Below are 15,751 nucleotides of genomic sequence, written 5' to 3'. Positions count from 1 at the left end.
CATAATTGCAAGAGATAAAAATGCGCAATTGAGAGAAAAGTCAGAATTCTGAAGAAATAAAATTGTGAAAAAGTCGTAATTGCGAGAAAAAATTGCAATTGCAGGAAAATAGTCATATTTGCAATAAAAATGTATGAATTGTGAGATAAAAGTCAGAATTGCGAGAAAAGTTCAGAATCGCAATTGCAGGAAAAAGATCATGATTGCAATATAAATTGCAAAGTGTGAATTGCGAGAGAAAGTTGCAATTGCTTTTTTAATCTTTTATTCCGTGGCGGACAGAGGCTTCCATAGCAACGATCATGATCTTCATCTTCATGGTTGTACCGCTAACACACACAAACACACACATTAAAATCAAGTTCTTCATGCACATTCCTTGTTTGGGTGTGTACCGGAAGTGCAGTGGACGTGAGGACGTGATTCTAGATGAGCTATATACAAACACACACACACAGAATGAAGCACGTAAACGGTGGAATGACGTCGGGCGGCTGCGCGTGACCTGTCCTCCTCGCGCTGAACCACCGCCTCCGTTTGAGCGTTTTTGAGTCCTGAGTGTTGTCAACAAAACTGCAACTGTAAATCTCTTATCGACAGTAGAAGAAATAATCTTCGTATAATACAGCTAATATCGTTTCTCTATACAGCCGTGAGTCTGGAAAAGGGAAGGCGTAATATTTCTGGTCTTACAAAATAAAAGTCCTTTTCCGAGCAGGTGGCGACGATTCGGGCCGAAGCTCCACTCGCTTCCTTAAAAAGATGTTTTCATATCAAACCACTTTGAGTCTTTAGGGTTTTCAAAGGAAAGAAGTGACTACAGGAGACGCTCTATCTACAAATACCCCGGTAAACCTTGGCACGCGAGGGCAAAAACAAACAAACAAACAAAACCGATCATTACAAAAACTCAGGAGTGCAGCTGCTCCGTGAGGGAATGAAGGACAGAGTTGTGGTTGGTTTTTACTCCAAAGAGAAACTCCAGTCTGCGGAAGCATTACGGACACCGGACATGTTCCCGTCAAGCGTTCCAGTTTAGTGCGTGATCCCGGATGAAGCCTGGCGTTACTGTGATGATGAGGAGCGGCGGCCCGGTGTGGTTCTTTGGAGTAAAGCCCGGCTCCACGGTCAGACTCCTTCAGTCGGGCCGTGGACCGGCGGCTCTCAGCGCCTCATCTGGCCCATCTGGTAGTTCTCGCGGGGCTGCCGGTGGTGGCGCTGAGGCTGAGGCTGGCGCTGGGCTGGACGGGGGGCCGGCCGCTGGTTCTGGTGCCCGTGAGCGTGCTGGTTCTGGTGCTGGTTCTGGTTCAGGTGCTGATGATGCTGCTGCTGCTGCTGAGCCGCCTGTTGAGCTCGCCGTCTCTTCAGCGTTCCTTCACCAGACAGAGAGAAACACGGACGTTACACTCAATCCTGCAACTTTACACTACAGAGGAAAATATTGATATTCCACAGGGGAAAACTGCCACAACATAAGGAGCATAACATCTGAAAAAGTTAATGTATTTTCTTATTAACAGAAACTCTTAGCTCTGATTGGGATTATAATAACAATCATTAAATCACATTACATTCCAATAATAAACATTAAAATATTATTATTATTATTATTATTATGGTAACACTTTGCAATTAGGTGTCATTAGTTAACATTAGTCAAGGAACTACACTGCGACCAAAATGGTCGCATATGCAACCTTTTGAAATGCCATTGCGACCCTAATTTTTAATGGGTCGCAAATGTATCACTGATTATTTTTGTACCTATCTTTTATGTTATGTTTTAGGCAATATACTATGATTTACTATGAGCATTTATTAAAACAGAAATGTGTATTTTAAGAATACGTTTTATAACGTGCTCTGAGCATTCAACACATCAAGTTGGCTTTTGATATACAGAACAGCGCGAGCGGGAAGCGGGCAGGGCTTATATGCTCCGAGAACTCTTTTACAACTATCTTATATAGCCTATTAAGCCTAGGCATTTTTAATAGGATGGACAGTTGACTGCATTCATACACCTGTGGCCATGGAAGTGTGGGACTCCTGAACTCACTGATTTGGAGGGGTGTCCCAATACTTTTGTCAATATAGGGTATGTGTGTATGGACACGTGATGTGTGTGTGTGTGTATGGACGTGCGCTGAGGGCCGGTCACCTGGCAGGGGTTTGGGCGGAGGCAGTTTGGGGTTGCTGCTGGGAGTGTGGACACTGCAGATCTTGATGAATCCTGCCATCAGCATAATCAGAGCGATTCCCATCAGCAACACCGCCCACCAGTGAGCCTGCGCACACAACACACTCGTCAACACAAACACAGAAATGCACAAACAGAAACACACGCAGGAAAGGACACTTGCCACTATCTACTCTGGGCAGTTCTCGTACAGCTTGGGGTTGAAGATGAAACACACACACACACACACACACACAGAGACACACACACACACAGACACACACACACAGAAACACTTGCCACTATCCACTCTGCGATGTTCTCGTACAGCTCGGGGTTGAAGATGAAACACACACACACACACACACACACACACACACACACACAGAGACACACACACACACAGACACACACACACAGAAACACTTGCCACTATCCACTCTGCGATGTTCTCGTACAGCTCGGGGTTGAAGATGAAACACACTCACACTCACACACACACACACACACACACACACACACACACACACACACACACACACACACACACACAGTAACACTTGCCACTATCCATTCTGGGCAGTTCTCGTACAGCTTGGAGTTGAAGATGAAACACACACACACACACACACACAGAAACACAGAAACACTTGCCACTATCCACTCTGGGCAGTTCTCGTACAGCTTGGAGTTGAAGATGAAACACACACACACACACACACACACACACACACACACACACACACACACACAGGAACACTTGCCACTATCTACTCTGGGCAGTTCTCGTACAGCTTGGGGTTGAAGATGAAACACACACACACACACACACACACACACAGAGACACACACACACACAGACACACACACACACACACACACAGACACACACACACACAGACACACACACACACAGACACACACACACACAGACACACACACACAGTAACACTTGCCACTATCCACTCTGCGATGTTCTCGTACAGCTCGGGGTTGAAGATGAAACACACACAGACACACACACACACACACAGAGACACACACACACACACACACACAGTAACACTTGCCACTATCCACTCTGCGATGTTCTCGTACAGCTCGGGGTTGAAGATGAAACACACACACACACACACACACACACACACACACACACACACACACACACACACACACAGTAACACTTGCCACTATCCACTCTGCGATGTTCTCGTACAGCTCGGGGTTGAAGATGAAACACACACACACACACACACACAGAGACACACACACACACAGACACACACACACACACACACAGACACACACACACAGTAACACTTGCCACTATCCACTCTGCGATGTTCTCGTACAGCTCGGGGTTGAAGATGGCCTTCTTCAGGCGGGCCAGGGGACCGTCGGCGTCCACCAGACGGCACTTCATGAACACGTCACAGTAACCCTTGAAGTCGTTGCAGGGCGAGCCGGCCTGAAGGGTCGTGACCTTCTTATTGAAGAAGCGTGCGAGACGCTCGGAGCCAGTGCTGCTGCAGGTGCTGGGGTTCACTGTAACACACACACACACACACACGGTCAGTGACAGAGAAGGCTGCAGGTCTGATGTAAAGCATCTCAGTAAACACTGTATAACGTGCTGAAGTACAACAAAAGATAACGTTTACTGTTGTTCTAGATATTTAAGTTTTTGGTTACACTTGATTTTAAATGCCCTTGTTATACACACACAACTGTACTTTTATTTATGGTTTGGTTTGATTGTAATTATGCATAATTTACTGTTATTATGTAAGATGATGTCAAATGTGTAACAGGGCCACAGTAAAATGAAGCATTACTGTTTGTTAAACACTGACATTAAAACATTAAATAAACCAAGAATAATTAAATGGACATTTAAATGTAATAAACATATAAATTACGATTTAAAAGAAACTGAATATTCAGTGTAGTTTGTATTTCACTGGACAGCATATTGACTGACTGACCCAAACGGCTGTTATGAGCAGGAGAATAACATCATCTTTAGATTAGGCATGATCATTAATGCGTTTATGATGTCATTCTGTCAAATGTGGCTTTTAGAAATCAGATATTTTTACACGAACTCGTTTCATACAAATACAACTGGCGCCATCTTGCGTTTCATTTAATAACTGCATTAAAAAGGCAGTGTATTCTCCAAATATTCTCATGTATGTGTGCCGAAAACAAAAAAGAACTTGGTTAAACATCAGTGCACACATTTATGGATAATACTGCAGAAATCTGAACTCTCCAGCACGATCTACTCAGTGACGTTTGTTTTACAGCACGTGATCAGAGACGGCCTCAGTAATACACTACTGTTATTCATGACATCATCATTTATTAATAAACTATGCCTTGCGTTAAAGGTGCAGTGTGTAATGTTTAGCGGCATCTAGTGGTGAGGTTGCGAATTGCACCCAACAGAAGTTACAGTGGCCGACAGGAAGTGATGTCGTTGTCAGTTAAGCAATGAGGTTTCTTTACAAACATAAATGAATAAAGTAGGTTTACTTAATCAGTAAAACTATATATTATTGTTACTTGTTCATCATTGTGTCTGTTTTTACATTGATGTAAATGAAGCGACTCTAAATGTAAACTGTAACACTGACTTTTCTCCATGCAGCAGACGTGGCAGAGCTCGGTCTCGTCGGTGCCGTCCACACTAGCACAGGTGCACACCTCCAGACCATACTTCTCACAGATGGAGCCCGAGCAGCCCTACAGGGAGAGAGAGGGGGGGAGAGAGAGAGAATTAATGAGTGAATGACCTGAAAGAGAAAGCAAGAAGGGCCTTCTATGCCATCAAGAAATCTATCCAAATTGAAATACCAATCAGAATCTGGCTCAAAATATTCCAATCAGTCATAGAACCAGTTGCATTATATGGCAGTGAAGTTTGGGGTCCTCTCCTAAATCACCAGTTTGACAAATGGGATAAGAATCCGATTGAAACCCTGCATGCCGAGTTCTGTAAGGGTGATGATACACAGGGCAACTTTTTGAGCAATGTTGCTGGGCAATCTTGGCGAGAGATTGTTGTTTGGGCACTTTCCCATTGAAAATGGGCAATAAATTTCTATCTGGATAATTTAGATCGGTCGTGGTCCCTGTGTCTCATCTGGTTGCCCGTTGACGGCAACATTGCCCAGCAACATTGCTCAAAAAGTTGCCCTGTGTATCATCACCTTAAGAGTGTCCAGAGGAACACACCCAACAACGCATGCAGGGCAGAATTAGGCCAATACCCTCTACTAACACATGTGGAGAAACGAGCCATCACATTTAGGAAACATCTAAAAATGAGTGACCCCAACTCTTGTGTGTGTGTGTGTGTGTGTGTGTGTGTGTGTGTGAGAGAGAGAGAGAGAGAGAGAGAGAGAGAGAGAGAGTGAGTGTGTGTGTGTGTGTGTGTGTGTGTGTGTGTGTGTGTGTGTGTGTGTGTGTGTGTCTCACTCACCCCGTTGAGGCACACCTGTGTGTCCCCGTGGCAGGCGGTGAAGTTGGCCTTGGGCTCTGATGTGGGGCACTGGGCCGAGGCTCCGCTGCACATGCCCTGGTGAGCGCACTCGGACTCCTCTCGACACTTCTCGTTCCGGCTCTTGTAACCGCACTCGGCCGTGCAGCACGGGCCCTGACTCGGGCTGACAGCAGAACACACACACACATGACCCCTGACTCAGCACATATATCGCACAACACTCATGACTGAGAGAACAGGGACCCTAACCCTGACACTAAAGAAACACTTCTCTCCTGATCTGACTCAAGGACATGCGAGTGGGAAACGATAACCTTTATCAACCCAATCAGGTCACGCTGCAGAAGTGCATGTAGGCTGGGGAAGATGGGTAACACTTTACCATAAGGCCCTATCGGTCAACATTAGATATTACACCTGACCCTCTTCCCAGATAACCGCCGCTGAGAGCAGAAGCACCGGCTCATCCGGGTCCCTGAAGCCAGCAGCGCTAGGAACGGGTTTCCTCGTGGGAGTTCTGTAGGGTTTGTTCTAGTTGATTGGAGAGCTTGATCAATCAGACCAATATTTTTAACAACAACTCCTACTTTTTTATACAAATGAGTCATTTAAAATGGCTACAAATTAATAAAACTGATCTGAGATAAGTTAAAAACTATTTTGAAGCCTATTTACAGAAATCACATGACTTTGCCAGTTTGATACGAATCACTGATTCAAAACAAATGATTCACTAAAGGGTTAGAAGCTTCAGGAAAGCAGCTATTGCTCACTGTTAGTCCATGAACTAATGGGCTCTTACTGTAAAGTGTTACTGGAAACTGAGTATAAGCCTCAAGAATGAACACTTCTGCACTGAGCGTTGTGATGTAGACTTTCTTCTGTTCAGTGTAGAGAACAGGAGGGTGTTATCTTACACTCAGGACATGATGAATGAGATTCACACGAGAAACTGTCCGGAGAATCACAGCAAAGGGACTGAGGGGAAACGTGACTCGGCCCGGTGTTCGAGTGTGTGTACCTGCAGACTTTGTTGGGTTTGAGTTTACACTTCCTGTTGTCGGGTTGATTAGCATCGTAGCAGCAGTCGTCTTTACACTGGTCACTGTATCCACAGTCACACTCCTCACCCGGCTCCACCAGCCCGTTCCCACAGATCGGCTGCCCGGACTCTGCCACACACACACACACACGCACACACACGACACGCACACACACACGCATGCACACGGACACACACACACACATCAGCTGCGCTCAGACCTGCAGGACTCGCTCCATCAGTGGCTCTGATTGGCTCACCCACGAAGCAGCTGCCCCTCTTCTTCTCCAGCACCTGGCTGATGTTCTTGATGCTGCACACCGAGAACTTGTTGTTGTTCAGCTTGTCTCCGGATGTGGCGCGCGCGTACATGATGTAGTTCCCCCGCTCCTTCTTATCCTGGCTCTTGGACTCGCCCGGAGTGCACTCCGACCCGGAGTCATGCTGAGGGAAGAAGATCATCACTAGGGCTGCACGATTATGACAAAAATCATAAGTGTGGATTATTACCTTGAATTTGTAATTGCGTTTACTAATTACGATTATCACAATTTACATTAAACGATGTTTTGAATGGCTTTATACCAGAGGTTCTCAACTCGCCACATTCCCCCATGCTCAACAAGCCCCACCCACTTTTTTAAGGATTTATTATTGGTTATGGGAACAACAATAATACACAATACTAGAACTTTTAATGACGCATGGAAACTGCTCCTGATGAATAATGAAGAGTATCCCAGCATGCTAACCCCTCTCAGCGAGATGCGCCGTGTGCCAGTAACGGGATTATTGGTATTTTACTGTTATTTCCTGACTTACCAATGCACAACGCAACAGCGTTTCATGCTCGTAGTTTCTTTTGCGCTTTATAAACAGTGGAGCGATAAACAGCGCGCCGCCGCATTAGCATGTGCAGTTGAAGAGTTCCGCTACTAGCGCAGTATAACGGCTGACGGAGAGTCAGTTTCTCTGAGGTTAGAGACTCAAACTCAACTCTATCTCAGCGCACACTAGCGCCTCTGCTAGTTCCTGTTGTGCTGGTTCTCTGAAGCAGTCGTGACTCGCCTCTCACAACATGACATGCTCTAAACACATCTCTTAAACACACGTGTACGTGTAATGCAAGAAATGTTTTTTTTATTGCGGCTTTGAACGATTACGTAATCAAGGCATCCATAATTCGGTTAATTGTGCATCCCTAATATTCACCATCATCATCATCATCATAACTAACCCTGAGACGTTAGTTATCAACACTAATGTTGCAGTCACGCCGTCAGATCACGAGCCACATGTCTCCAGTCAGGCGTGTGTCGGTCACGTGTGTGCATCCACTCACCGGCGAGCCGAAGTTGTGTCCCACCTCGTGTGCGAATGTGATGTGTGAGACTTTGGGAGGCACGTGTGAGGCGTAGTTCTGCACCGTGATGATCCCGGTGTTCAGAGACTTCTTCTTCCCGTCGGAATACAGCTTACTCTTCTCACAGATGCCTCCAGAACTCCCTGAGGACACACACACACACACATCAGCACACACACACACACACACACTCACTCACTCAGGGTTCTCCTGCAGAAGCGCTGGTTTACCGGCGGGAGCCCCGACCCAGGCCAGACCCAGAACCCCGTCGTCGAAGTCCCGGTCCGTGAACACGTAGGCCAGGCAGTAGTCGTCGTGGTTCTGCTCTGAGTTCAGCTCCAGGAACTTCTCCACGCCGATGTTAGCGAAGCGGAACGGGTTCGTCCGGTCCCGCTCGTCACTGGTGGTGTTTATCTGAGACCAGCAGCGCAACAAACCAGTCAGAACCAGCTTCAACTACAGGTCCCCTCCTCATCCTTCCATTTACATCCTTCCCTCAAGTCATTTACACCCGCAAAATATTTTCCACTGAGTGTGTCGAGTGTTAGTGATGGGGACGAGACCGCCTATGCCGAGTCCGAGTCAAGACCGAGTCTTTGAAGGGTCGAGTCCGAGTCGAGACCGAGTCCGTTGGTTAACATGGGAGGATTTGAACTTGAAACACGGAGTGTACTGACGCCGTGGTTAAAACAACATTGCTTCTTATGTTTGTTCATGTTTATTTGAGGCTATAAATTAACTAGAAGGAAGAGATGATCGGTTCACGAGCAGCTTTAACTGATGCTCTACAGCGATCTGTCACTACACATTTAAGAGCCACAAAACGGTATTTATTGTTTAAATTTCTTTTAAAAAATGACCAAATTTGAAAGGCGAGACTTTGTTCAATATGTTTAATATCAAAAGTAACCGAAAAGTAACCTGGTCTGTCCTGTCTGTCAGCGTGTTGTCAGTCTCCTCTCTGCTCCGCAATGTATCTTTCACTACGTGAGAACATGGTGTGGCGTGAGAACGGTGTAGCTTGTCGGACATAGCGACAGTAACTAAGAGGGGCGGGTCTTTGCGAACAGTCAATTAAAATTTTCTAGTGGTATGTATTCTAGTGGACTAGTGATGGGACGAGACCGCCTATGCCGAGTCCGAGTCAAGACCGAGTCTTTGAAGGGTCGAGTCCGAGTCAAGACCGAGTCTTTGTAAGAACAAGTCCGAGTCGAGTCCGAGAAAGCAGAAATCGGTCTCGAGACCGGACTCGAGTACTACATCACTATCGAGTGTGTCTAGCGTGTCCATTGTGTCGCGTGTGTCTAGCGTGTCCATTGTGTCCCGTGTGTCTAGCGTGTCCATTGTGTCGCGTGTGTCTAGCGTGTCCATTGTGTCGCGTGTGTCTAGCGTGTCGCGTGTGTCTAGCGTGTCGCGTGTGTCTAGCGTGTCCATTGTGTCTAGCGTGTCCATTGTGTCACGTGTCTAGCGTGTCGCGTGTGTCTAGCGTGTCGCGTGTGTCTAGCGTGTCCATTGTGTCTAGCGTGTCCATTGTGTCACGTGTCTAGCGTGTCCATTGTGTCGCGCGTGTCTAGCGTGTCCATTGTGTCGCGTGTGTCTAGCGTGTCCATTGTGTCTAGCGTGTCCATTGTGTCGCGTGTCTAGCGTGTCGCGTGTGTCTAGCGTGTCCATTGTGTCTAGCGTGTCCATTGTGTCTAGCGTGTCCATTGTGTCCCGTGTGTCTAGCGTGTCCATTGTGTCGCGTGTGTCTAGCGTGTCCATTGTGTCTAGCGTGTCCATTGTGTCGCGTGTGTCTAGCGTGTCCATTGTGTCTAGCGTGTCCATTGTGTCCCGTGTGTCTAGCGTGTCCATTGTGTCGCGTGTGTCTAGCGTGTCCATTGTGTCTAGCGTGTCCATTGTGTCGCGTGTGTCTAGCGTGTCCATGTGTCGCGTGTGTCTAGCGTGTCCATTGTGTCTAGCGTGTCCATTGTGTCACGTGTCTAGCGTGTCCATTGTGTCACGCGTGTCCATTGTGTCCCGTGTGTCTAGCGTGTCCATTGTGTCACGTGTCTAGCGTGTCCATTGTGTCCATTGTGTCACGTGTCTAGCGTGTCCATTGTGTCGCGCGTCCATTGTGTCGCGTGTGTCTAGCGTGTCCATTGTGTCTAGCGTGTCCATTGTGTCGCGTGTCTAGCGTGTCCATTGTGTCGCGTGTGTCTAGCGTGTCCATTGTGTCGCGTGTCTAGCGTGTCCATTGTGTCACGTGTCTAGCGTGTCCATTGTGTCTAGCGTGTCCATTGTGTCGCGTGTGTCTAGCGTGTCCATTGTGTCTAGCATGTCCATTGTGTCGCGTGTGTCTGGCGTGTCGCGTGTGTCTAGCGTGTCCATTGTGTCTAGCGTGTCCATTGTGTCTAGCGTGTCCATTGTGTCTAGCGTGTCCATTGTGTCTAGCGTGTCCATTGTGTCGCGTGTGTCTAGCATGTCCATTGTGTCGCGTGTGTCTAGCGTGTCGCGTGTGTCTAGCATGTCCATTGTGTCTAGCGTGTCCATTGTGTCCCGTGTGTCTAGCGTGTCGCATGTGTCTAGCGTGTCCATTGTGTATAGCGTGTTCATTGTGTCTAGCGTGTCCATTGTGTCGCGCGTGTCCATTGTGTCCCGTGTGTCTAGCGTGTCCATTGTCTAGCGTGTCGCGTGTGTCTAGCGTGTCCATTGTGTCTAGCGTGTCCATTGTGTCCCGTGTGTCTAGCGTGTCGCATGTGTCTAGCGTGTCCATTGTGTCTAGCGTGTCCATTGTGTCCATTGTGTCGCGTGTCTAGCGTGTCCATTGTGTCTAGCGTGTCCATTGTGTCCCGTGTGTCTAGCGTGTCGCGTGTCTAGCGTGTCCATTGTCGCGTGTCTAGCGTGTCCATGTGTCGCGTGTGTCTAGCGTGTCCATTGTGTCGCGCGTGTCTAGCGTGTCCATTGTGTCGCGCGTGTCTAGCGTGTCCATTGTGTCGCGCGTGTCTAGCGTGTCCATTGTCGCGTGTCTAGCGTGTCCATTGTGTCGCGCGTGTCTAGCGTGTCCATTGTGTCTAGCGTGTCCATTGTGTCGCGCGTGTCTAGCGTGTCCATTGTGTCGCGTGTCTAGCGTGTCCATTGTGTCGCGTGTGTCTAGCGTGTCCATTGTGTCGCGAGTCCATTGTGTCGCGCGTCCATTGTCGCGTGTGTCTAGCGTGTCCATTGTGTCGCGCGTGTCTAGCGTGTCCATTGTGTCGCGCGTGTCTAGCGTGTCCATTGTGTCGCGCGTGTCTAGCGTGTCCATTGTGTCGCGAGTCCATTGTGTCGCGTGTCTAGCGTGTCCATTGTGTCGCGTGTCTAGCGTGTCCATTGTGTCGCGTGTCTAGCGTGTCCATTATGTCGCGTGTGTCTAGCGTGTCCATTGTGTCGCGAGTCCATTGTGTCGCGCGTCCATTGTCGCGTGTGTCTAGCGTGTCCATTGTGTCGCGCGTGTCTAGCGTGTCCATTGTGTCGCGCGTGTCTAGCGTGTCCATTGTGTCGCGCGTGTCTAGCGTGTCCATTGTGTCGCGAGTCCATTGTGTCGCGCGTCCATTGTCGCGCGTCCATTGTGTCGCGCGTGTCCATTGTGTCGCGCGTGTCCATTGTGTCGCGCGTGTCCATTGTGTCGCGCGTGTCCATTGTGTCGCGTGTGTCCATTGTGTCGCGTGTGTCTAGCGTGTCCATTGTGTCGCGTGTGTCTAGCGTGTCCATTGTGTCGCGCGTGTCCATTGTGTCGCGTGTCTAGCGTGTCCATTGTGTCGCGCGTGTCCATTGTGTCGCGTGTGTCCATTGTGTCGCGTGTGTCTAGCGTGTCCATTGTGTCGCGCGTGTCCATTGTGTCGCGTGTCGCGTGTCTAGCGTGTCCATTGTGTCGCGCGTGTCCATTGTGTCGCGTGTGTCCATTGTGTCGCGTGTGTCTAGCGTGTCCATTGTGTCGCGCGTGTCCATTGTGTCGCGTGTGTCTAGCGTGTCCATTGTGTCGCGCGTGTCCATTGTGTCGCGTGTCTAGCGTGTCCATTGTGTCGCGTGTGTCTAGCGTGTCCATTGTGTCGCGCGTGTCTAGCGTGTCCATTGTGTCGCGCGTGTCCATTGTGTCGCGCGTGTCCATTGTGTCGCGCGTGTCCATTGTGTCGCGCGTGTCCATTGTGTCGCGTGTGTCTAGCGTGTCCATTGTGTCGCGTGTGTCTAGCGTGTCCATTGTGTCGCGCGTGTCCATTGTCGCGCGTGTCCATTGTGTCGCGTGTGTCTAGCGTGTCCATTGTGTCGCGCGTGTCCATTGTCGCGTGTGTCTAGCGTGTCCATTGTGTCGCGTGTGTCGCGCGTGTCCATTGTGTCGCGCGTGTCTAGCGTGTCCATTGTGTCGCGCGTGTCTAGCGTGTCCATTGTGTCGCGCGTGTCCATTGTGTCGCGTGTCTAGCGTGTCCATTGTGTCACGCGTGTCCATTGTGTCGCGCGTGTCCATTGTGTCGCGTGTGTCTAGCGTGTCCATTGTGTCGCGCGTGTCCATTGTGTCGCGTGTCTAGCGTGTCCATTGTGTCGCGTGTGTCTAGCGTGTCCATTGTGTCGCGCGTGTCTAGCGTGTCCATTGTGTCGCGCGTGTCCATTGTGTCTAGCGTGTCCATTGTGTCGCGCGTGTCCATTGTGTCGCGTGTCTAGCGTGTCCATTGTGTCGCGTGTGTCTAGCGTGTCCATTGTGTCGCGTGTGTCTAGCGTGTCCATTGTGTCGCGCGTGTCCATTGTCGCGCATGTCCATTGTCGCGCGTGTCCATTGTGTCGCGTGTGTCTAGCGTGTCCATTGTGTCGCGCGTGTCCATTGTCGCGTGTGTCTAGCGTGTCCATTGTGTCGCGTGTGTCGCGCGTGTCCATTGTGTCGCGCGTGTCCATTGTGTCGCGCGTGTCTAGCGTGTCCATTGTGTCGCGCGTGTCCATTGTGTCGCGTGTCTAGCGTGTCCATTGTGTCACGCGTGTCCATTGTGTCGCGCGTGTCCATTGTGTCGCGTGTGTCTAGCGTGTCCATTGTGTCGCGCGTGTCCATTGTGTCGCGTGTCTAGCGTGTCCATTGTGTCGCGTGTGTCTAGCGTGTCCATTGTGTCGCGCGTGTCTAGCGTGTCCATTGTGTCGCGCGTGTCCATTGTGTCTAGCGTGTCCATTGTGTCGCGCGTGTCCATTGTGTCGCGTGTCTAGCGTGTCCATTGTGTCGCGTGTGTCTAGCGTGTCCATTGTGTCGCGTGTGTCTAGCGTGTCCATTGTGTCGCGCGTGTCCATTGTCGCGCGTGTCCATTGTGTCGCGTGTGTCTAGCGTGTCCATTGTGTCGCGCGTGTCCATTGTCGCGTGTGTCTAGCGTGTCCATTGTGTCGCGTGTGTCGCGCGTGTCCATTGTGTCGCGCGTGTCTAGCGTGTCCATTGTGTCGCGCGTGTCTAGCGTGTCCATTGTGTCGCGCGTGTCCATTGTGTCGCGTGTCTAGCGTGTCCATTGTGTCACGCGTGTCCATTGTGTCGCGTGTCTAGCGTGTCCATTGTGTCGCGTGTGTCTAGCGTGTCCATTGTGTCGCGCGTTTCTAGCGTGTCCATTGTGTCGCGTGTCTAGCGTGTCCATTGTGTCGCGTGTGTCTAGCGTGTCCATTGTGTCGCGTGTGTCTAGCGTGTCCATTGTGTCTAGCGTGTCCATTGTGTCACGTGTGTCTAGCGTGTCCATTGTGTCGCGTGTGTCTAGCGTGTCCATTGTGTTGCGTGTGTCTAGCGTGTCCATTGTGTCACGCGTGTCGCGTGTGTCTAGCGTGTCCATTGTCTCTCGTGTGTCTAGCGTGTCCATTGTGTCTAGCGTGTCCATTGTGTCACGTGTGTCTAGCGTGTCCATTGTGTCGCGTGTGTCTAGCGTGTCCATTGTGTTGCGTGTGTCTAGCGTGTCCATTGTGTCACGCGTGTCGCGTGTGATGAACATGTCGAGTGTGTCGCGTGTGTTGAGCGTGTTGAGTGTCGCGTGTGTTGAGCGTGTTGAGTGTGTCGTGTGTTGAGCGTGTCGCGTGTGTGACTGACCCGGATCCTCTTGACCATGAAGCTGATGTTGCGGATGCCCATGAAGTCTGTGCCCTGGTAGATGGCGTCGATGGCCTTCACATGACTGGAGATCTGAGGAGACACACAGTACATCTTCATCACCCTCATCATCTTCATCACTACTATCACTATCATGACCATCATCACCCTCATCTTCATCATCTTCATCATCATCATCACGCTCTTCATCATCTCTGTGGTTAGACCTGTACCTGAGCGATGACGGCCTCTCTGGTTTTGTAGTATTTGAAGAACAGGTGATCGGTCTGGATGAAGAGCTGGCAGGTGTTCTTCTCCACCTGAGTCATCCTCCTCTTCCTCAGTAACGCCTGATCCTGCGCTGACGACTTCTCCTGCAGAGACAGCCAACTCACCTTCATTTATACAGCGCTTTAACAATATAGACTGTTTCAAAGCAGCTTTACAGTGATAACAGGAGATTACAGTAACAGAGATTGTTTGTCTTTACAGCAGATCTAGAATAAAGTTATTGTCCAGATAAAGTTAGTTTTGATTGATTCACTTCCCTTGCAAAGATCATTAGTTATTAACTTAGGGGCTGCTAACACGACACACACTTTCACAGAAGACAGAAACTTTTCATGCGTTCCGGCCGTTCATTCGCACGACAACAGTGTTTGGTGCTCGAGAACGCAAACTTTGAAACGGGATCCAAGGTGCAAGTTTACGTGATCATCTCCGTGTAAACTTCAAAACCGTGAATGTGTGAGGATGCGAGCGCATAAGAGTGTGTGTGTCAGTGAAGAGTTCAGCTCTGGAGGGTCTGACCTTCAGCGGGTCCTCCTGATATCTCTTCATCCGCTCGAACACTGACGAGTCCGCACAGCCGCCCTCCGGCCCGTATTTATGAGGATAATCTGACAGACACAGATCAGCACATTATCATTAACTAAACACATCCATGAGCACAGCTGAGAACCAATCAAGTTAAGGGTCATGTGACTGCTGAATGCACGATCGACCAATCAGAATCAAGCATTGCAGAGAGACGTGTGATCAACAGGAGTTAACGGCACTGAAGCTGTTTCAGGGCATAGAGTCAGGAGAACTGTTGGCTGGTTGAGGTTTTAACGTCATGCCGGTTTCCATGGCTACTTTCAAGGCGAGAAACAAGTTAAAACTTTAAAAGAGATATTTAAAAAAAACTATAGGTTTTTAAAATTGGTTTTTGACAAAAGCTCTCAAATGTATTCAGGGTAGACTCTGAAAAACAGCAGCATCTGTCCGGAACTCAAAAAATAAACAAACACACTCCTGAACAAAACCTTAAGACCGGGGGAAACATTACAAGCATTCGCATTCGTTAGGGTTAGGGTTAGCCCAGCGCTGCACACGCTACGGATGGATCATGCAGAAATAAACACTCTTTTGCGATCCATGACTGCTCTCTTATCAACAGGACTAATCACAGACGCCTCTTCTCATTGGATGAGGACACGCAGGCTCATGAATATTCATGAGACACTGATGAGTCAGAAGCTCTAGAATGAGGAAACGTCAAGATTTTAAACCCAGAAGATGAAAATAGAACCAGTTTCTCCTATAATTCAGATGAAGACAGGCTA

General features: G+C 49.0%; 1 protein-coding gene across 1 annotated transcript in view; it reads right to left on the bottom strand.

Annotated features, from left to right (window-relative positions):
* Positions 1 to 609: 609 nt before the first annotated feature.
* The window catches only part of adam10b (ADAM metallopeptidase domain 10b), a 31,920-nt gene continuing 16,778 nt past the window's right edge, over positions 610 to 15,751 (bottom strand). The window contains exons 5-16 of the mRNA XM_079859639.1: positions 14,955 to 15,043; positions 14,378 to 14,518; positions 14,145 to 14,237; positions 8,323 to 8,506; positions 8,072 to 8,235; positions 6,990 to 7,173; positions 6,709 to 6,859; positions 5,667 to 5,850; positions 4,819 to 4,927; positions 3,504 to 3,724; positions 2,162 to 2,288; positions 610 to 1,373 (exon numbers count right to left, since the gene is read on the bottom strand). Coding sequence (XP_079715765.1) covers positions 1,165 to 1,373; positions 2,162 to 2,288; positions 3,504 to 3,724; positions 4,819 to 4,927; positions 5,667 to 5,850; positions 6,709 to 6,859; positions 6,990 to 7,173; positions 8,072 to 8,235; positions 8,323 to 8,506; positions 14,145 to 14,237; positions 14,378 to 14,518; positions 14,955 to 15,043 — 1,856 coding nt within the window. The 3' untranslated portion in view covers positions 610 to 1,164. The remainder of the gene's footprint in view (positions 1,374 to 2,161; positions 2,289 to 3,503; positions 3,725 to 4,818; positions 4,928 to 5,666; positions 5,851 to 6,708; positions 6,860 to 6,989; positions 7,174 to 8,071; positions 8,236 to 8,322; positions 8,507 to 14,144; positions 14,238 to 14,377; positions 14,519 to 14,954; positions 15,044 to 15,751) is intronic.

The sequence above is a fragment of the Squalius cephalus genome (genome assembly GCF_949319135.1).
Source record: "Squalius cephalus genome assembly, chromosome: 23".
Classification (NCBI taxonomy): domain Eukaryota; kingdom Metazoa; phylum Chordata; class Actinopteri; order Cypriniformes; family Leuciscidae; genus Squalius; species Squalius cephalus.
This window is presented reverse-complemented; position numbering and strand designations above follow the sequence as displayed.